General features: G+C 59.1%; 5 protein-coding genes and 1 pseudogene across 6 annotated transcripts; all 6 read right to left on the reverse strand.

Moving 5' to 3' along the window:
- Positions 1-1,610: 1,610 nt before the first annotated feature.
- On the reverse strand, positions 1,611-2,091 carry LBRM_31_0610 (annotated as a pseudogene). Its single transcript has one exon. A coding segment is annotated over exon 1 (481 nt).
- Positions 2,092-3,759: 1,668 nt separating this feature from the next.
- On the reverse strand, positions 3,760-5,904 carry LBRM_31_0620 (putative calpain-like cysteine peptidase; the record flags this gene model as incomplete). Its single annotated transcript, XM_001567011.2, has 1 exon — positions 3,760-5,904. The coding sequence occupies one exon, from the start codon at positions 5,902-5,904 to the stop codon at positions 3,760-3,762; it is 2,145 nt and encodes a 714-aa protein (XP_001567061.2).
- A 2,084-nt stretch (positions 5,905-7,988) lies between these two features.
- On the reverse strand, positions 7,989-8,717 carry LBRM_31_0630 (conserved hypothetical protein; the record flags this gene model as incomplete). Its single annotated transcript, XM_001567012.1, has 1 exon — positions 7,989-8,717. The coding sequence occupies one exon, from the start codon at positions 8,715-8,717 to the stop codon at positions 7,989-7,991; it is 729 nt and encodes a 242-aa protein (XP_001567062.1).
- Positions 8,718-10,708: 1,991 nt separating this feature from the next.
- Positions 10,709-11,896, reverse strand: LBRM_31_0640 (conserved hypothetical protein; the record flags this gene model as incomplete). The annotated part of the gene is made up of 1 exon (XM_001567013.2): positions 10,709-11,896. One exon carries the CDS (start codon positions 11,894-11,896, stop codon positions 10,709-10,711), a length of 1,188 nt encoding a protein of 395 aa, XP_001567063.2.
- A 923-nt stretch (positions 11,897-12,819) lies between these two features.
- LBRM_31_0650 (hypothetical protein, unknown function) lies at positions 12,820-15,369 on the reverse strand (the record flags this gene model as incomplete). Its single annotated transcript, XM_001567014.2, has 1 exon — positions 12,820-15,369. One exon carries the CDS (start codon positions 15,367-15,369, stop codon positions 12,820-12,822), a length of 2,550 nt encoding a protein of 849 aa, XP_001567064.2.
- A 3,350-nt stretch (positions 15,370-18,719) lies between these two features.
- Positions 18,720-20,666, reverse strand: LBRM_31_0660 (conserved hypothetical protein; the record flags this gene model as incomplete). Its single annotated transcript, XM_001567015.1, has 1 exon — positions 18,720-20,666. The coding sequence occupies one exon, from the start codon at positions 20,664-20,666 to the stop codon at positions 18,720-18,722; it is 1,947 nt and encodes a 648-aa protein (XP_001567065.1).
- Between the last annotated feature and the right edge of the window lie 607 nt (positions 20,667-21,273).

Raw genomic sequence — 21,273 nt, forward strand, 5'->3', positions numbered from 1 at the left:
TCATAGCGAAAGGGGCAGGTGCTGTTGTGGGCGCAGACGGCTCGGGTGCGCTCGATGCGTGGGTCCACCACCACCGTCGTGCTTCTATGCTTGGGACTGAGGGGTGCATCAGGCGTTTCCACGACCGTCACCTGCTTCACAGGCTCTGGCTCCGGCACGGTATCTGGCTTCACCTCCTTCGACTCCTTCGGCTCCTTGGTGTCCTTAGAGTTGCAGCACCCCATTCTCTATCGACACAGTTGTAAAGGCTGTGGTGACAATGATGATAGAGGAGAGGGGGGATGATGATGATATCTTTAGTGTCTCACCTTGTCCGGCGAATGCGTATGGGTAGTGGGCGATGAGGGGTTGTGCGGGTGCCTGAGTATGGCCACTTCCGTTCCTTTACCAGCGTGAGAAAGACAGAGAGGAGCGAGAGAGAGGGAAGGAGAGAGAGAGAGTGCGTGTCAGACACCTACACCGAGGCCATGAGCGGGTCGGCATAGTCGTCTCAGTCCATCCGATTTCTGGCGTCTGCGCCATCGGGCCGCCAACACGGAGGCCATACCGGCGGGAGTAGAGTGTGCCCTCTGCACAAAAGCGTCGCTACGCGCATACGCTGCGCTTCTGCACAGACGAGAGTGCGGTGCCACCCGTCCCTCACGCACTCCGCCTCACCTCCCCGTGTCGCCAGTTGCACCCTTCCATGCTTGATATGGAGGATGACAGCTCGGATGATCTGCGGGGGTTTTCGCTGAATTTCATGTACCGGACACCTCGGCGCACGTGCGACAAGTGAACCAATGAAGTCATGGAGCTCCTCGTTGGCTGCATTATTGTGCGTGGGTGTAACCTTTACGCAGAGCAGCGAGAGCAGAAGGGTTATCCGCATAAAGGGCAACCGTGGCTCCAACAAACAAAAATGAAAACAAGACCTCAGCTGTGCAGCGCAGTGCTCGGTGCTGTGCTGCATCTATGCTGTCGGAGGGGCCGTGGCGTCAACGCGTGCCCGTAGTGGCGTCTTTCTCGGTCACTTGGCTTATGCACACGGCACTCCATCCGTCCACTGTCACGTAGGAATAGAGGTGGGCAAACCCCTCCGGTCGTCCTCGTCAGCGTGATGCACCGCAGTGTTTTTGGGCTCGGCCCAGTTAAACCACTCGTTCAGCTCACCCGTAGCACTCGCAGACAGCACGGCCAGCGATGAATCATGCAGCAAGCCGCGTGGCAACTTAGTGAATCGACGCCGTGCCCCTTTGAGAAGTCACCAACATCGATAAGCCGAAATGGGCAGGACTCGGCGTCTCCTCCCACAGCCGTCCTAAGAAACGCTCGAGCTGGCCCACCGTCGGGCCTCGAGCAAATCTCGCGCGCAGCTCTTCGATAGCATTTTCTCCAAGGTGGAGGGCTGTCACCTTTCGGCCGTAAGCGACCCCTTCAAACATATACCTAGAGGGCATGAGGAGAGCTTTAGTTTTCCCTTTGCGAAGCGCGCCGTCTCCTGGTCCCTCGGAGGATCTCTTGTGCCTGCGAATAGCCCGCACCGTGGGCAGAGGCTGCGACGCTGTGACTACATTGTTGCACTCCAACTACGAGATGTACAAATTCACCTCGCGCTTTCTTCGAGCTGCGAGGCGCTCACTTTCGGTGCGGCGGCACACATTTGCATCGGCGGTGAGAAAAGGCGTGCAACAACGCTCTCGCCTCACTTGGCTGCATCGAGTGTCTCCACCGTCCTCCTCCACCCGCGCTGTTAAGCCCGTGATGGTGGCATCCTGATTAGCTGCTGTACTGCGGAGAGTGGCTCTCCGGGTACTGTGTCTCCGTTGGCTCCTGCTGCTGCCACTCCCCATTAAACATCAACATCATGAAGTAAATCGCCTGCTCGACGCGGGAATATGCGCTGCCGAGGATGCACCCGCGCAAATGCCGCGTCTATGTGAGGAGGAGGCTCAAGACAGTGTGCACGGTGAGCGCACTGACGCCGCTTTCTCGTCGCGCCCGTCAAACCCGTCGTCGCAGATCATCGCGAACACAACAACGAGGACCTGCACCATGCACGAGCCTGAGTTACACGGGTTGACTCTGCGGATGTGGACAAGGTGGGCGCTCAGCAAGGTTCAGTTCACGTCGCTCTGAAGCCCATGATGCCAGAAGCGGCAGCCCCTCCTTGTCTAACAAAAAGCACACTCCCTGAGCCGAGAATCGCCAGGTTGTGCTTCCACCCCCACGGCCTCGACGAGTATGGCATCGAAGGACGGAAGCGGGAGCCGTTCGCTGCCAAAGGTGCCGTGGTGACCTGCGATACGGTCTGCTGTGCACCAATCTGCTCGTCTTTCGATACAACCTGGGGGAATGAGCTGGCAAAAGTGGTGTCCGTCGTGCTTCGATTATGTTGCCTTTAGTCAGCTGGTTGAGCTCGCAGAAAACCTTTCAGAATTGCACCTGTCGATCGTACTGGGGGGGGGGGGGGGTGTCAGCCCCCAATGGTGCTCCTCGAAGGGAGGGAAAATGCGTGTGCTCCCAGACATGCCACAACCCATTCCAAGCTGGCATCCGCTTCGTCTCCTGGAAGAGGGCTTGGACTGCACCCATAAATCTGCTGAGAACAGCCCCACAGCACGGGTTGTGGGAGGCTCTGTGATGCAATGAATGGACTCCTCGAAAGTCTGTACCCTCTCGCTCAGTGTCGCCATGACTACATCTCCTGAAGTCAGAATTTCCGCGGGCGTAGGATGTCCGTTCTTTCCCTAGTCTTCGGAGCCCATGGTGTACTATCGGCGGCCGGTGTGATCGTGGCTCGGCTCTGCGAGCGCGAGAACACACGAGACGTGGCCATACAGAAGAAGCCCATGCGCAACTGATTTTGGGGAATCAGCCCATCGGAACTAAGCGGCAACAGTCCCCCCAAGCCCCATGCAGAACACAGCTGCACGCAGGGTACCACTGTCTCGCTTAGTTCCTCCAGTGCGAAGGAGGGAGGGAATAGAATGGGGATCGAATGGTGTCTGGCACGATGGATGTGTAGAGCGCACTGCCTTATTCTGTTAGCCCCGCTGGGACTGGCGCCCCCTCGCTTGTGGGCCTCGAAGGGAGAGGAGGAGGTAAGGAAGAAAGAGCGGGGGTTAGAGTTAGTCGTCAGCATTCATTGTCCACGAGACACGCCCACGCCATCCTAGATGCCTAGGCATGCGTATGGTGGTAAGAGAGGGGAATAGCGGACATCATTCGCTGTGTTGTTCGTTTCGTTGTTGTGGAGGAAAGTAGAAAGAATGGTGAAGAGTAAGGCAGAGCAGGACGTGCGACTGGTGAGGGGCGGCTGCGACGGCGTGACAGCTCCGCTTGACGCACCAACGGCACTCGCAGCGTCCACAGTAAGAATTCAGGAAGCGACTTCAATGAAGGTGAACCGTCGCTGCAGACGCGGTCGTGGCAAACAAACAAATTAAAAAAAAAAAAACGAGAAAAGAGGAGGAAAAACGTCATTCGAGGAGACTGAAGTCGCAATGGCGTTGTGTTAAAACTGACCTCTACTATGCCAGAACAGCTCGCACGCATCATGAACGAGGGGAACGACAGTGTTTCTGGGGAGCTGCCCTCTTCTCTGCGCTTTGAAAAGATGGCTAGGCGCTGGCACCCACCTCTGTAGGTGGCCGCTCAGCCGAGGTGAGGCTGGGGTACACCAAGCAGTACCTCAGCACGCACAGGGGTTGGCGACAAAGTGCCAGGCACACAAACAAGGAACGCACACTGTGCGTGCAGCCCGCACTTGCACATTCGTCAGCAGGGGAAGGGGTACTTCTCCTTCACGTTAGTGGCCTCAAAGACGGTGATGCCGGACTTCATGCGTGGAGCGCCGCCGCGCTTCTTGTACTGAAACTGCACATGTTCCGCTTTCTCCCCGTCCATCTTGAAGGAAACCACGTTGCGGAACGTCGGGCACGTGTCGGGCAGGCGCACAAACGACACCCGCAGGCCGCTCGCAGTCGACTTGTTGGGAGTCAGCATGCTCAACGTGAAATCCTTCGGGCCATTGCGGTTCGCCACCATAATGCGCGGAATGACGTAGAGCGGAGATTGCGCGGGGTCAAGCTCGAGCTCGAGCCCAACGTCACGGGCAATAATGTACTCGTACCGATCGGGCGGATGCACCTCAGGGTTCTCGGTGCTAAGAGCCACAATCTGCTGTGTGTCCTTCTCTGCGTTGCGCCCCGTTACGCAGATGAGCAGCCCCTTGTACAGCTCCTCCGGGTCCCCGGGACTCCGCAGGCGGCGGTCTTTCTGGGATAAGGTGAAGAAAACCTTCTGCCTCTTCTTGAGTTCGATCCTGAGCACCACGGAGGGAATGATGCCAACGAAGCTGCCGGGGAAGCGGTACTGAAACCAGGACTTCTTCACCATACACACCCCGCCACCCTCGAAGAACCGCACCGCGTCCCTCCACTCCATCCAGAAGGTGCCGTCACTCACCTTGCTCGGCTTGCAGGACCGGCGCACCAGCAAGTGCTTCTGCCACTTGTCGCTGTTCTTGCCCCACGCGCCGGTCCACTCGTCACCGGTGCCCCACGGGTTTCGAATCTTCAGCAGCTTCACTCGCGGGATAAGAAACTGGCGCACCTTGAGCACCGAGTAGGAGTGGCCGGTGCTCAGCCCCGCCGCCTTGTAGCGCGCCTCGAGCGATGCCTCGTTCGAAGTCCTGCTGTCAACGTTGTATGCGCTCGTGTCCTTGCCTGGAGTGCTGATGGAGATAAGATAGCCACTTTTTCGGTAGCGCAACAGGTCCTTGAAGAACTGCGATGCGACCTCTTCCTCATTCGCTGCCGCCCTCCACGTCTTTGTGAAGGCGTACACCGGGAACCCCGTCAAATCCTGAAGGGCGTGCAGGGGATTGCCGCCGATAATGGACGCATACGAGCCGTGGATTTTGGCGTACGCCTTCTCCAGCAGCGACACCCACAACTCGTACGGGTCTCCGGCGGAGCGGGCAAAGTACACAACTCCGTTGTACGTCGGCAGGTAACTGTCGACAATGACGTTGCAGAACCAACCGTTCTTGTTCAGGTACACGCGGTAGCCACCCGCCTGCTCTTCCTTCAAGCGCTTCGACCTGGAGACAGGGTGGCGGAAGATGTCCTTGACCATCGTCTTGCTCTCCGCCACGACCGCAATGGAGCACATAAGCCAGCAGTCACCGAGGTGACCCTGCTCAATGTCGTCAGCGTCCACGCCGTGGCGGAACAGTTTGATCTCCTTGTGCGCCATCGCCGGTATGTAGTCTTTTGGCCGCCTCCACGTGATGGAGGTCATGTTCGCCACGCTGTTCTTGTCGTGAGGTCGCTGCAAAGACGCCTGTGACGGATGGAAACTCATGTCAACGTATGGGATATTACTCTTCCTGCACCTGTACAGGAGCTCCTCCTCATCGTGGCTCACCCCAGCCACGCCGGCCACCTTTTGTGTCTCGCTCAGGCACTTCGCCTTCGCCTCGCGGTTGATCCTCTCAATGTAATTCGGGTCCAGGCCGCGAGATGTCCTCGTAGCGCTGTACATGATCTGCGTCTTCTCGGCAAATTTCACATACGGCAGCGTCTCCAGCGGATAGACGACGACAGTGCACTCCGTCCCACCGGCGGGTGTCGTCCTCACCTTCGTCCGTCCATGCGCTGTTTTGTACACGGCAGTTGTCTTATGGAAGGTGAAGATGATGTGCATTTCCATATCTAATGTGTCGTTGTAGAGGAACCACTTGCGCTTGTCCACCTCCACCCGGTAGCATCGGCCATCCTCAAAGAGGGGGTAGCAGTCCCCCTTGACTGCCGGGCCGCCATACTTGAACTTGTGCACCTTCGTCTGGAGATAGCGCTTCCTCGCCTTACTTTTGGTGCTGCTGCCACCGCAGAGCCACCTTGGCCGGCGAAAGCGCATTGGTTGTGGGAGCAGGTGGAAGCCAGAGGAAGAGATGGGAAAGCGAGACACCTGCCGTGTCGCGTGCAAGCAGATCCACGAAGAGGAAAAGAGAGAGGAGGTAACAGAAGTGGTGATGGAGACGCCAAAGAGGCTCACTAACGACGATTCAGGCAGCAACGCATAACACTTTTACCTTTCCACTAGTTCATTCGCTGCCCTACAACACGAGCCATACTCCACCTTACCCCGTCTCCGGCACACGCCCATCGCGTGGTGCAAAGCGGCCGTAGACACGCATTACAGCAATCCCCATCCAGTCACCTGCGCATAGCCTCTGCACCAAGCTCTACCCGCCACTCGCACCGCAGGTCGCCTCACAGTCGCTCCCATCATGCTGGTCGCCATCTGGGGCACCCCACGGAGTGGTTCAGGCTTCGTACACCAGTAGATAGCGAGGGCCGGGTGAGATGTGTTCGCCACGGTGGCACTCGGACTATCGCAAGGGTAGTGCAAACCATGTTCACTGTCACAGGTCGCTCCGACCCAAAGTCGCCCAGGACCTGACCGCCAACTTCAGTAACGACGCATCGTACTAACGACCCCTACGTCGTGGATACCTGGCCCTGTCCCCACCAGAGGGGCCTCGGGTATGGGCGGGGAAAGGGGCTGTCTTGCTTCTCCCCAAACAGGGCGGGGTGTTGAGCCCTGGATGCCACGCACTGAGGGGTCCACCGTCCACGGAGGCACCATAAAAAAGCGCATTAGTGAAAGGGGGGACACAGACGCTGTGCACGAGTCGTCATCGCTGTCGATCAATCAATGAAGCGTTGGAGTTCCAGGCAGAAGAAAGAGAAAAGCGGCGTGCGCTATCACACCAAGTGGGACAACAACCGCGACATGACCCGAAGCACCGCACCGCTACTGCGCATCGACGACAACTTTCCTTTTGCCTGCCTTGAGGCGCTCCTCCTACAGGGGTGGAGGAAATGAGCTGATGGAACTCCTTACGATGATATCTCAAAGCTTCAAGCAGCAGCAAGTGAAGGTAGGGCCCTTGCACGCTAGAATACCCGCCGCACCACTGCGCTGGAGTAAATGTGGGGAGCGACCCTGAGACAGTCCGCTTACTCCGCTCTCCTTGCCACTGGACAGGAGAGCAGAAGCGCGGCCACGGTCCCCTCGCTTGAGAACAGGACAACGGCGCCCTCTCTCTCTCCCGCCCTCCCTCACCCTATAGCGCTGGTGAAAGGGGGGGTCCCTTACGTAGAAAACCTCAATTTCGCCTCTGATGCGCATTGCCGAAGCGCCTCCGGGAAGGGCAAACGAGAGAAAAGCGGTGAAGAGTGAAGAGGGAAAACGGCAGCAACGACCGTAGCGAGCGGGCGGAGATTAACAACAAAGGAGGGGGAGAGGGGGGCTGCCGCGCTCTCTCACGAAGACGACGAAAACATCGTACGCAACTGCCGCCTCCCTTTCTGAGAGCGCAGGGAAGAAAGTAGAGAGGGGTAACAGGCGCGTCTCAAGGAAGGGAAGAGTGCCTGATAGGTTTGTTACCAAAGGGAAATCGTTAGGGGGAGAGGAGGGGAAGAAGGAGCCAAGAGACGTACCACAGGTAGAGAGAGGGGAGGAGAAGGGGGAGGAGAGTCAGTCAGCGGCATCACAGTACAGAGAGAGCAAAGAAGGAAGAAGTGAAGAGAAGAACGGCGAAGGCAGAGGCGGAGAGAAGACACGTGAGACGGCTGTGTTTGCCCAGCCACTAGGCGGGGGAGGGGGGGCAAAGAGGAGAGGAGAGGGGAGGTGAGGCGGCACAAGCACCGCCCTTTTCCTTTGCTCCTCCGCACACACATCCGCCTTTTGATCTCCTCGACAGCGATAGCGGCGCGCAGAGCGACACGAGAGCAACCCCCACAAACATGTTGTCGCCGCGCCTCCTTGGGGCGCTGTCAATGCTCTCTCCCCTTCTTCCGCTTTTCTCCCTGCTGCATGAATCCTTCAGCGGGTGGGAGAGGAGAAGTAGCAGCAGTAGCAGTGCAAGCGCGCGCAACCCATCACACCCTCCTCAACTCCACACAACAGACCACGCACATAACACCTGTAACACGTCAGCCTCTCATGCGCAGCCCATTTTGCCATGTAAGATACACTGCCGGTGCCACCACCGCTGCTGTGTTGTCAGCTGGGGTTGGGGTGATCTGCACCGTCCCCGAGGCGCCCACCCACACATTCACGAGTGGAAAGGCAGCGTAGGGGAGAGACAACTGCGTCGAAGATTCCGGAAGCCGATTGGTGACGAGAACATAGAAGAAAGGGTGGCCGTGGCGAGTCATCCAGTCATGGAGATTTTCCAAATAGGAGAGACACGAGGCGGCAGCGGTAGCGACGAGGACGTCGGAGTGCCGCCCGATCCGCTTGCCGCGGCAATCTGCGGGCGCCGTCACTTCAAAACCATCGTCGTCAACGAGCACCAGCGTTGGTACTGCTCGGGTCGTGCGAAAACCCATCATCTCCCGCATCGCCGCTGTCCATCCTTCCACGTAGATGAACTCGATGCGGCCGAGAGTCGACTCGGGCAAGGAGCGCAGTGGAGTGAAGGGCTGCGGCACCTTGGAATACAGGGTAGACTCCTGGCACAGCACTACTACGCTACCGTCGGAACGCTGGACGGTGTTGATGGCTGCCTGGAAGGCGAGAGACGTCTTGCCCACCGCCCGGGCGCCGTGTAGCAGAAAGCCGTGGCCATGAAGTGGCTGCGGGGGCCTACTGCCTTCAGGAAAGAAGATGCTGGCATCCAGCGAGGGATGCGAAGCACAGTCTCTGAAGGACGCGGCCATATCAAGCCAGCAAGGTCCCACTAAACCTGGGCCTGTGGTGCACTCCGATTGATGTATCAGAACAGTGCTGAGGCATCTCTCAGAGATGGAGAAGAAATGAGGGTGACAGAGAAAAGGAGGTGAAAAAGAGAGGGACGGCACCACGGGGGAGGGGGGGCTGCACTGCCCCACCACTTCGACTAACCCTCGCCCGCCTCCCATGAGCCCGTGGACACCCAAGACAGCCTCGGCAACGACCCCTGAATCGCTACGACCGCTTCAAGGCCTTCTGTAAAAATGGAGTACGTACAGGGCAGAGGACCACAGCCCGGCTACATTTCACTGCCATCCACCAGATGGGAAGACAAGCGGCGACTCCGCAGCGCTACCATGTAAGCAGTCGCCGCAGGTGAAAGACTCGAATACCCCACGAGCCTTTCATGGGCACCAGCACCAAGATTTTCTGAGGAAGACGCTGTAAGCAGCTCGCATCCGGCGTTGGGTCGCGCATCATGACTCTGTTAGAGGGGTCCAGAGAGAGCTGGGTCGGTTCACCTACCACCAGGGACCACCCTCGCTTCTGCAGAAGCTTCCACACAGCGTAGAAGATGCAAACGATAACCTCAAAGAACACCATATTGGCGGTGTACATGGAAAGGTTTGGCAACCTCAGCAGCTCCGCTGCGTGCATGCGGAAGTCGTACAACGTGCTGCCCTGAGCATCCTCTGTTTGGTTGAAGTGGAAACCTGCGTAGAGTGCCATGAGCGGCAGCGCACAGAAAATGTTCATCGGCGACACCGCCACTCGCTTGCACCGCACATCTCCCGGACGAAGCGACGGGAGAATATGGAGGTAGGGGCCGAGCTGAGAGCGCTCACGTTCAGCATGCCCCATGCGTCTCCGACCTCACACAGCGTCGCTACGACAGCGGACATGGTCACCTACTTCTCCAGCGGCGCGAACACATCAGTACCCTGGTAAGACAGACACGTCAGACCCTGCACATCGGCCATGGACTCCTTGACGGGTTGAGTATCGAAGAAGTACGTGATGTACTCCTCGGCAATGTGTGCGGGCAAAGAGCGGTTGTGGTGCAGGATAGTATCAACACGGTGCTCAGCAGATGCCTGACTAGCAGGCGCTGAGCTGGTAACACAAGAGGCGACCCCCCGTGAGCCCGCGCTACTGTCCACATCTAGAGGTGCACGCGAAGCCGCCGTCTGCAACGACGGATCGAACAGGTACAACTGCTTCGTAAGGAGATCTGTTGTAATGGCGGAGGGGGCTGGACCAGGGAAGAGCACCTGCAGACCTTTGACTGGGACACGCGGGCGCTGGAAGGCGGCCGCCTGTTGAAGCGCCCCGCGAGGATGAACGCAGCACCATCGGCGACTGCTGGTGGGGAGGGGGAGGGGGGGGGGCGCCACATGAGAGGTGATTGCCCGGTAGAATGGCGGCGGACTACCTCTTTGTCATGAACACATGGACGAGAAGAGACACACGGAGACTGTGATGGTTGGGTGGGTGCCGTGCGGGGTGAAGGGGGCCGAATTGTCTAGTATGACGGCAGCACAAGAGCACGACGGATATGCACAGATAGCGCGCCAGACTTGGCTGGTCGGCAAAGAGTGTGGCACCCACGCTGATGGATCAGCAGAGGAAGGAGAGGGCAGGACATCAGAGCACGCAAGTAACGGAAACAACAAAGAAATACAAGAGAAGAAGAGCAACAAAGAGACTGAAGAGGAGCGCAGCAGAAGTGCGGGTGGACCACGCCATTCGGCAAGAACAGGAATCACCCCTTCGACGCACCTCTCTGTTCACACACATACTTGCCACTCCACGACTGTCGGCCTTCTCGATGATATGTCCCTCTTCGCCGGACCATCCTGCAGGAGTGGCAATCAAGAATATGCCCTTTGGTTGCTGTGTTTCGCATTCTGTGGAGAGTTTCTCCAATCACACCTCCGCCGACACCACTTCGCCTTTTTAACAATGAGCGCCCACACGCCTACAGAGGTGACTTCGCCAGGCTCCGGCACTCATTCGTTGTGAGCGTCACAGCGCCGCCACGCTTCTGCCACGCAGCCTCGAACTTCTCTGCGTCCGTTTGCAGAGAGCCGCCACCGACAGTCTTCCTCGCAGAGGCAGCGCTGTCAGGGCCAAAGGCTACTTGGTAGTCCGCGTACAGATCCTTCACAAACCTCACAATGCCTTCACAACGGGGCAGCACCGTCACTAGTGCGCACACCACACAGACGCCGCCCACCAGGTACTGCAGCGCGTGTGCTCGATCGATTCGCTCTTGCAGGTTCCCGAGCACACGGAGGCCGTCATCGTACTCAGGGAAGGGAGCAGAAGGAATCGGCTTGTCGAGGAATGAGCAGAGCGGCTCCCAGCCGTCGCCGTAGCGATACACAAGCAGCGCACTGCGCGGAATCGACATCTTCACACTCTCCTCGTACAACTGCAGCGCGACAGCACGCGGATGTCGCAGTTGGCCATCGTTCGCGTTGTTCGTCTCCTCCTGTCTTTCCCGTTCTGCCGTTGCCGTACCGCGAGAATCGTCGCTGAGGTCATTCACAGGTGTGGCAGAAAGCCCTTTGCTGCCACAGAAGCCTCGCTTCAACTCGGTCGCCTCTGCAGCGAAGGAGCGACGCAAGGCACCGGAGGAAGATATCATGCAGCCTCTCGATTCTCTCGTGCTCAGAGACGACGCGGCCCCGACTGGAGCATCCATCGCCGCTCCGGAAGCATCACCACCAACGACCATCTTGGCTATCATGAGCTGAAAGGCTTTCGTAATTCGATTCTGCGAGGCGCGCTTCGTCGAGATCTGCAAGCGCTCCAGGTATGCTTCGTACTCCTCTGCCCACTTGTCCTTTTCCGTCTCCTCGACCAGGATAATCTTGGTATAACTCGGTGCCTGGCCCAGCAGCACGTCATACACCATGGCACCCGGTGGACCAACAACCGCGTCGTAGTCCGCCAGCACCTTGGCAGGCAGCGCACTTGTTTTGCCGTCCAGCAGCCGGGACCACGCGATAGGGTGAGTGCTGGCGTGACCTTGCTGGTACGTGGAGCGAAGGGTGTAGGGGGTGTAGCCCAACTTACGCAGTGCCGGCGTAAGTGCTCCGCCGTCAGGCAGCATCGTCAGGCACAGCACCCGAAGGTGCGCAAGAGAAGTACAACGGAGCATTTGTGTCGTACCACCCCTCGCAGAGTGGCGGAGATCAGCCAGCGACGGCAGTTCGAGCCGGTTTGCATGAAGGAGCCCGCGTGGTGTTCCGTGTAGGGCGCCACCTGCGCACAACAACAGCCACCCGTACAGCGCAGACGCACCGATGTAGTGCAACGGCGGAAACGAGGGCACAAGCGTGTGGGGTACGCAAGGCAGAACCAGAGAGAGCGAGAGCGAGAGCGAGAGAGAGAGAGAGAGCGATGGAAACAAATAAAACAGAGGAGAATTTTCGGCAGCAGTCGCTCAACGAACTCTGAAAGAAAAACGCGGTGAGTTGGGCGCAGGCGGGTCCGCTTGGGCGTGGGCTCCTGAGGACACCTGGGGAGATGGCGGGGTGTGGAGTCCGGTACCCGCCATAAAGGAGTGAGAGGGCCGGCTCTCGATGGCGGCGCTGGCACCCTCTGCAAAGAAAAGGGAAAAGCGTGCGCCCCACCCCCCAATACGGAGGTGCCCGCGCTACATCGGAAGGGCCAGCTGAGCAATTGGGTAGAATCGTGGGTTGGGTATAGACATGTCTGTACGCGTGAAACGTATCCGAGAGACGGACAAGACGTCACGAGGCAGAAGATGACGACCTTGCAGCCGAGTGCCCAAAACGCGAAGACGTACAAGCGCACACAGTAAAGCAGAGTCAGGGAGGAGGGGAGGGGGGGGGGGGGGGCAACGGTTAAAGCGCGTCTAATGGACATCCCATTGAGCAAAGAAAGTGAAAAGAAAGCGTAAAAATTCGCTGGTATAACCAAAATAAAAGGGGGGCATTCGTGACGGTTCACCGCAGCGTCCTCACGTGGGTCGCGTCACCATGTCAAGAGAGCCACAGCAGCACCAGCAGCAGCGATGTGCATACAGGGATACAATCTGCGCCGAAGCACCTCATTATGTCAGCCCTCTACAGAGGACACGGCCATGACCCTTTGATAGCGCTCTTGGGACCATAGAAACTGCAGATAGAGCATCGCCGGACGGAAGAGGCTGGGAAAGGACTCGGCCGGAACGCACAGGATGCGTGCACGGCACTCACACACGTACGCTACTGGAAAGGGGCGCCCCTCCATCACCTCCCACCCGCCGATGATGTCGCCCGCCAAAAACGACGCCACCGACGTCTCCTCCTCGTTCTCTTGTTTCTCTCCACTGTCCGAAACACTGCTTCTGACGTAGGCGCCGATTTGGCCGTCGAAAATGAGGGAGACGTACTTGCAGGATGCTCCACGAAGACCGATGAGGTCGCTGCCGACCACCTCACGCTCCGTCGTGCAGTTGAACAGAAAGCGCCAGCAAGTTTCAGGAAGGCACCCCTTGAATGGGGAGACAGAGAACCAATCGCAGAAGTCGCGGAGTGCGTCGCAGTACGGTCGCTGCAGGAACTCCTTGAACGCACGCCGGCTGAGCTCAAACACCTCGCACCCATCAGAGCTGGAGACAACCGCGTGCGTGCGCAGGGGTGTCGTCGCGGAGCGGCACCGCAGCGGAGGAAGCAGTGTCTCTTCGCCAAGCGTGTTGCCGCGGAATACGCGGTAGACGGGCTCGCCAGTATCGCTGTTCACGACCGTGATCTCGCCGGAGACGATAGCGTAGAGACGCCCCGGGACCTCTGGAGGTGTCGCAGCTGTAGAAGAGTCTGCTGTGCTCCCTTCACCGTTTTCTTCACGATGTGGCGACACTCCTCCGCCTGCACGCACCACACTGTGGTGATCCGCAGCGTACTCAACGCGGAAGAGAACCGTTCCAGCTGGGTACCGCTGGTGCGGGGCGAAGCTGGCTATGGAGAGGCCACGTTCCCGCCCGTCCGCGCGTCGATATGTCTGGCGGGGAAATATCTGTTCGAGGAAGAAGGCCGTCGCATCGGGGCCCTTGGCATATACATCCTGCGAGGAGTCGTGCGAGAGCTCCCCAGACAGCGGAGACGCAGCGCCACCAGGTCCTCCCTGCAACACCGGAGCATGCATGCTGCTGTTGCTGTCAGTGTCGGAGAGGTTCGACAGGAAACACTGCGCCTTGAGGTTGCGCAGATCATCCTGCACTTGCACCTGATGTAGCTCCATCTCTCGCACGTTGCGACTGCGATCCCGCATGTGCTGCAAATCGTCCCATGAAAGCACGGCGAGCAGGACCTCAATAGGGATGCAGATCAACTGTGCCGGCTGTTGTACCGTGTACGTGTAGCAGGAAGGCATCACCGTCAGCCTCTTCGAGGCATCAGTGCTTTCTTTCTCGGCTGCTACGCGGTGGAAGAGAAGCTCGGCGTCGCCGACGCAGTCGCCGGCGACGAAAACCGCGGTCGGCAGGTGAGCGACGTCTGGGTTCCCACCACCGTGCCGCGGCTCGTGCTCGAGAGTCACGGTGCCGGAAATCAAAAGAAAGAGATCCGTCGGCACCACACCCACCTGCAAGACACGCGCTGATATTTCGCGTGTCACAACCTCTGCCTTTTCACAGAGGTGTCGTATCTGCGCACGAGACAGATGCTGAAGGAGCGGCGACTGGGAAAGGTATTTGATGATCTGGAGGTGCGCGGGATCATGAAAGGTGCGCATGAACTGCTGGTAGAGAACGCGACTCAGCCGCCACGTGACAGTGGGCAAAGATGCATCGGGCGTGCCCTCGGCGCGCACCGCTGCACCCTCATAGCCGGGATGCAAGATGTAGAGAAGACCCTCACTACCAAAGTAGTCCCCGGCAGTCCACTCCTGTCGCTGGCCCTTCTCTTGCACAGTCATCGCACCGTAATCGTCAACGTCCGCCAGAGCTTTGCCCATCACCACAACGTGGAAAGCGCAGGTGTCGCCTGGCGATACGATCACCTCCCCGGGCTGTGTCTCGTGCCGCTCAAAGGCATCCATGATTTCGTGCAGTATCCACGCATCATGGCGGCAGATGGCAAAGAGAGGATGCGTGCACAGGACTTGGCGCAGCAGCACCCACTCGTCCGACGAGGCACCTTCTGAGTCGTGCTCATCACTGGCGTTGTAGGGCGGCGACCGCCACCACCACATGGTGCTGGTGAGATCGCGCAAGAGAGTCTCGCCTGACACGCCGCCGCGCCGGCGCCAGACTCGTACGTGCGAGGAAGACCACGTGCCCCTTCCCAACTCATCAGATCCGTCGCCACGCTCGAGCCTCCACTCAGCACCGACTTTGCCCGTGTTGTCAAAGGTGGACAGCACGGAAGCTACGGTGGCGGTATCGCCCTCCGATGGTCCGGGTGGGGTGCGGGGGGATGTGGAAGGGTCAGGGAGAGCATTCAATGCGGGAGCATCCGCGCCGGCCCGTCCTCCCGGAGGGGTGACCTTCACCCCCTCCTCCGGCACGGGGGCCGTTGAATCTTTGCCGCAGCAGACGCCCATCCAAACGCTCAGGTGGCAGGGGCGTGTGCTGCGCTGTGCTCCAGAGGTAGCAACCGGTACAGCGCATAAAAGAGGGCGAAGCATACACACACACACATACACCATTACGCGCCCTCCCCGCAGGCCGTTCGTGTGCGTTTAAACGAGACTGGGAGACTAGAAGAAGAGACAAGGCGGCGAGGCGGTGGGGGTACTAGTGACGGACACCACACATGACATGACCGAAGCGTCAGAGCTAACATGCACGGGAAAAGGTGCCGTTGAGAGAACGAGGAAAAGAAAGACAACGAAAGAAAGAGTGGGGAAATGATCGGACATCAGCAGACTGGTAGAGGGAGTGGTGGACACAGCACGAGGGAGTGCCGATATGAGCACACACATGCAGCCTTGTTGTCAGCTATTGACCTGGTTCACTGCGATTACCATGGCACATGTGCACTCAGAGATCGGAGTGGAAGGAGGGGTTAACAACAGAGATCGACTGGAAGGAGTCGGGTACCTGGAGTCGTACGCTTTTCCCCCTAATTGAAGATAATAGAGTCACCGGTCACCGTCGGAATTGACTCCACCTTGTCTCTTGCTCCTCAGAGGAACAAAGAATGCGCTCCCAGACTCGACAACGTGCGTGTCTTCGTGACAGAAAGACACGCATGCGCATGTGCACAGTAACGGTGAAATGACAGAATAGTGCCGGCACCCACCAGACCTCGACGCGGCTCAGAAAAAGAAGCGAATCACATCACGGAAGTGATGCGAAGAGAGGAGAGGAAAACGAGCAAACAGCCAAGACAGACGAAAGAAGCCAAATAAGGAATCGATCAGATGAATCAAGGGATACCAAGCGAGAAGGCAGAAATGGCACAGAGGGTGAGGTACAGCACTCGACGAGATACGCGGCTTCACAGGCGGAGGCCAGTGCAACGCGCATGGTGTGAGAGAAGAGAAGATACGCACATAGTTGTAGCCGGGAGTTATGGAAAGGAGAGGCTACATAGTGGAGGGGGGAAGGTAGGGTAAGATGTTGCATACAGGCAAGCCCACAAACACGTGCGCAGACACAAGTACGCACGGAGGTCAAGAAGACCGAGGCACCAACAGCAGGCAGTGAGCCATCTGCCGCTGAGAAAGTGGGGGGTAGCGGGTACCGCCTGATGCGGTACTGCCACCCGACTCTCTGTTTGCTCCCTCTGTCCGTCGTGCTCCCACGCGGGCCTTTCGAGTGCCGCGAGAGGACAGAGAAACGACTTCGTGCGGCCCCGACGAAATCGGCAGGCGGTCTGCGCACGTGCAGGCCACCTGTTTGAAGGCGCTCGTTCCGGAGCAGAACAGCAGGGCACACGCAAGGAAGAGCGGAGGGGAGAAACCGAAAGGAAAACGAATAGTCAAGCCTGCGGGAAGAGATGGTAGGAGCATAACACATTGACCATCAAAATCCTCCACCGCAGGAGCTCCGAGGACGGCGAAAACATCGAAGTCTACTGAGAGAGAGCGAGAGACGCACAGCGGGGAAAACGGCACACGAGGAGAGAAAAAAGAGATCCGGAGAACAACAACAACTGCGCAAATCGCCACAAAAAAGGGGGTGGCGAGAGAGGCGTCGAAGTGTCGGACAGAAGAGACCTTCAGCACATGAGACAGCGGCAGACAACGAACTGAAGAGCAAGAGAACACACAAGGCAGGGAACATACCTCTTCACTCATATGTGCCGATTCCAGCACGAACAAGTCAGCAAGGACGCACCGACAGCTACAGCCCACGCATGCCGCTGTGTCACTACGGCTACACTCACATCCTCTACGGGCGAACCGTCGGCCACCCGATCGGGTCATGCGTCCCAACAGCCTCCCCCCACGTCCCTCCTCGTCCCCCCATCGCATGCACGCTGCGCAACGGCCGCCAGACCCACTCCACTGGGCTGCACGCCTCCGTCCAGCCCGGCAGCATCCAGCGGCCAGCCCCAGGGCACACGTGGTGGCGTCTGTCCCGCGGCTCACAGAGAGTGCTCCAGGCGCATGCCGGGCGACCCCAAGGAGGAGCCGGCCAGCCGCGCGGCAGGGCCCTCGGCCACCCTACAGCGGGGCGTGGAGACCCGTCGCGCGGGAGTCTGGACGCCGCGATGGTGCAGTCCGCGCCGTCCTCGCCGTGCATCCGGCGCCCATGCCCCGTCAGCCCACATGGTCGGACGTACAAGATGCCGCGCGCCTCGCACACATGCGCGGTGGCGCCGATCCGCCTGCGTCCCTTCGCGCCGATCCCTCTTGCTCGGCTGGCCCCCGGCTCCCTGGTGTCGACGTAATGCGCCATGCCAGCTCCGCTTGACAGCGCGCGAGCACCATGCTCACATTTCGAGGGGGTGCTTGGGACCTGCTTCAGGCCAACGCTGCGGTCGGTGGCGGGCGTGTCTGGATGGCTTGCACGCGTGGGCCGCGACAGGCGGGGCGGTGCCATGCGTCCGTGCCGGCAGGGGGCCGGTCGGTGGGCACGCGTCGGCGCGCAAACAGCCCATGCGCTCCTATACCTGCCGGATCGCCGGCACGACCTGGGGTCAGCCCCTGCAAGCGCGACCATGGCCGCACCTCTCATCGGCACAGCACCAGCTCAGACCTCTCCGCTGACACCAAGAGTCCGCAGTCGTACCCAAGGGCAGGCTGCAGGCTCGTGGCCTCCCTAGATGAGGGGGGTGGAGGGGCGAACCCTGACACCACGGCGAGATGGCCGGCATCATCAGGGACAGAAAACAACGAGTTATACCGAAACAACAAAGAGGCAATACACACATCATTCCAGCGGTGAAGGTCAACTGCAAGGAGGCAACACATCTGCATGCGCAATGTGTCAGACGTGTTTAGCCAAAGAGTTGGTGTTGGTCCGCTCAGTATACACCCATTGCTCTTGCGGTAAGACTGCATACATAGAGAGGGCAAATGGGGTGACCAGACGATGGTGGTGGGAAAGGGGAGAAGGGGAGGAGGTATGAAGGAGATGGCAGATACCCCACTATCAACGCCATGACGAGCCCCACGGCTCCTCAAAACACGTTGCGGCGCAAGCGCACCGGCATGCGCTGAGGAAAACAGAAAACAGAAAGAAGCGACATGAAAGGAAGACGTGATCGGCACAGCGAAGAAGAGGAATAAAAGTGAATGAAAGACTGCGGTGTGCGCAGACGGGGGAGGGGACGCAGCGGGGGGAAATCAGCAACAAAGCAGCCGAATGGGATACATAAGGAGGCCTTCGCGCAGTACACCATCGCGGGAGGGGCCCATTTTGACGAAGGGGTGTGAGTGGGGTACACTGAAGGGAAGGAGGGGCATGCGTCATGAGAAAGAAGCACACCCTCTCAGCAGAGGCTGAAGGGGGAAGCGACTCGGAGGCGCTTCTTTCCCACATATGGAAGGTGGTCGGTAGCAGGGGAGTTGAGAGCGCAGCTCCCTCATGTCTTCGCTGCGGCAGACGCAAGAGTGTTCGAGTGATGCACCTCGGTGGTGTTTTCCTGAAAGAACTCGATGATGTTCTGCATGAGCGGCGCGGTGTCGCTGTTGACAGTGCCACGAGAGCGAGTATTTCTCCCTGCGCCTACGACTCCATCTGTAATCATCGAGCTTCCGGCTGCTGGAGTAGAGCTGGCTGATGTCTCTCCACCCCTCTTCTGCTGACCACTGCTAGCCGCAGACCCTCCCCTCTTCTTCAGCCTTTCCTCGTGCTCTAGAGAAGTGATGTAGCCGCACAGCTGATGCTCGACAGCGATCACAACGTCGCGCTTCAGCTGCTCCTCCACTTGCAGCGTCCCCAGAGCCTTCTGCAGCGTGACGTTCGTGCGTGCCCTGGAGTAGTCCAAGAGGCCGCGGGCAGACGAGTCCATTCCAGGGCTCCCACTGTCCGTTGCCTTGGTTGCCAGGATGCCGGCGGGCGCATCGCCCCAGCTGTCGTCCTCGTCGTCTGCACCAACCGCTCTGCCGAGCACCTTAGAGTCAAGGGACATGCAGTGTACGATGCTCTTATTCTTCGCATCACCACCCACAGCACCGCTGCCTCGCTGATTCACGAAGGCATTCTCCATCACTTCGCTGTCGAGGCTACGTTTCTTATCGCCTAGCGTCTGCTTGGGCGTGCACAATGAGGGGCCCCCACTAGATCGTGGAGGGCCGCCGCTGTCGCCACATAGTGGTGCTTGGGTTGTGTTGAGGTGGTGGCCCTTGCCAGACTCAGGCGGCGCCGCTGGGATCATGCCTCGCATGGACTTGCTGACAGAGATGTCGGTTATGCTGGGCCGCGTGCCGACTGACCGAAACATGGCCTGCTCTCCCACGTACATTGGCTTCAACATCGTGCCGGAGTCTTCCTCTTCTGCGATGACGTTCTGCAGGTTGCTCTGCGTCTGAAAGGGCATCAAGTCAAAGAGGTTCCTGTCCAGTCGGAGAGAGGACAGCATAGAGAGGTTCGACACCGCTCCTTGACCTAGAATGCCGCCAGGGTTGAGGATGTTGTCCAGCGCCTGACCCACAAACGCTGACACCTCGTCAGTGTGTCCGCTGCCAGTGCCGATGCTGTTGCCATGGCTCAGTCGTGGGGACGTCAGTGCGCGGCGACAGCTGCTCGGGTGAGGGCCGTTGTAGGTGATCGGGTTATCATCGTCTACCCCGGGGATGCCTTGAAACTCGCCGCGCGCCGACGTCGTCCGGCGGCTGTAGGCACGCACAAGCGACTCTACGAGCGTGTCAATGCGATCGACTTGCGGGCTTCGGCCGCTGTTGGCAGTGAGGCCCTTCACGAGTGGGCCTTGGCTTCTCGATGACACACCGCGTGAGGAGCCCGCGTGCCACGGTGGCTCGCGTCCCGCCTCCAACAGTGCACCAGGAATGCGCGACTCACCAGGGTCCGCCTTTCCTTTCGCGCGTGGCGCACCATTTTTCTCGTCTGCCCCGACGACGCCGCTGGCTGTCTTGTCGCCATACATCACCATCAGGAAGTCGGCCATGTTCTGGCGAAATTCGGACGCTTCATCACGCGGGATGCGGGAGCTGTTTTGGCTCACCAGAGAATCCTTGCTAAACTGCACTGAAGATCTCCGAACAATGCCGCTATGGGCAGCACTGTCTCCAAGTGACTTGGTATCGGACGCAGGGCGATTCGCACTAGTGGTACGGGGAGGGGCGCCACCTGTTACAGCCGAGTGCCAGCCTTGCGCGCGTCGACTTCCCTTCGTGGTGGCGGCCACTGCCGGGTGGGCGGTCTGCGCCCCACTGGCTGAGACTGCGGCCTTCGTGGCGTTCATGTTAGGGGACATCGGCGTCTCCGGCATACTCGTGGCGTCCGGGTCACCGGAGTTAGGCATTTCGGTCGCACCTCGATTTTGCCAGTTTGCACACCCCACACGCATGCAGAGCTAAGGGGGCACCTCTCTCTCTTTCTCTACCCCGGCGCGGTGAAAGAGGTGTCCGGGACGTCGCGATCCGTTCAACGACACACAAGCGGGCGTAGGCCTCGCCGGAAGCGATGCTCCGCCCTGCAGCAGTCGAGCGCGAGGAGGTTGATGAGCGACCAGCGGGGCAGGAGAACGCTCCGGAGAGGGGAGCGCACTGAGGGTCCCCTCACTCCGCAGAAAACGAGAAAAACAGAGAGAAAAAGAGAGCGAGACAGAGAGACAGGCTACACAATGGCCGCGTGCAGAGCGTAAGAAACAAAAGAAACCGAGAGGATCACCGATGGTCCCCTGCGTACCGATCTGCGCACAAAACCCCTGCTGGGGAATGCGGGGGGAGGGGGAGAATTGGAGAAGAGCGGCACGAGAGAGCGCTAGAGAGGTGAACGGGGGGAGGGAGGGAGAGAGGGCTGTAAAGGGCAGAGGCAAAAAGAGGGAGGCGTCACGGCAGCTGCTGTGTAGACGTAAAAGTGCCTGCCAATACTCAGAGTGACTTCACGCAGAGGGTGGGAACATCTGTGACAAGGTGCATGCACCATGGCATCGTGAGAGCGAGGAGGAGCGA

This window comes from Leishmania braziliensis, chromosome 31 (assembly GCF_000002845.2).
Source record: "Leishmania braziliensis MHOM/BR/75/M2904 complete genome, chromosome 31".
NCBI lineage: Eukaryota > Euglenozoa > Kinetoplastea > Trypanosomatida > Trypanosomatidae > Leishmania > Leishmania braziliensis.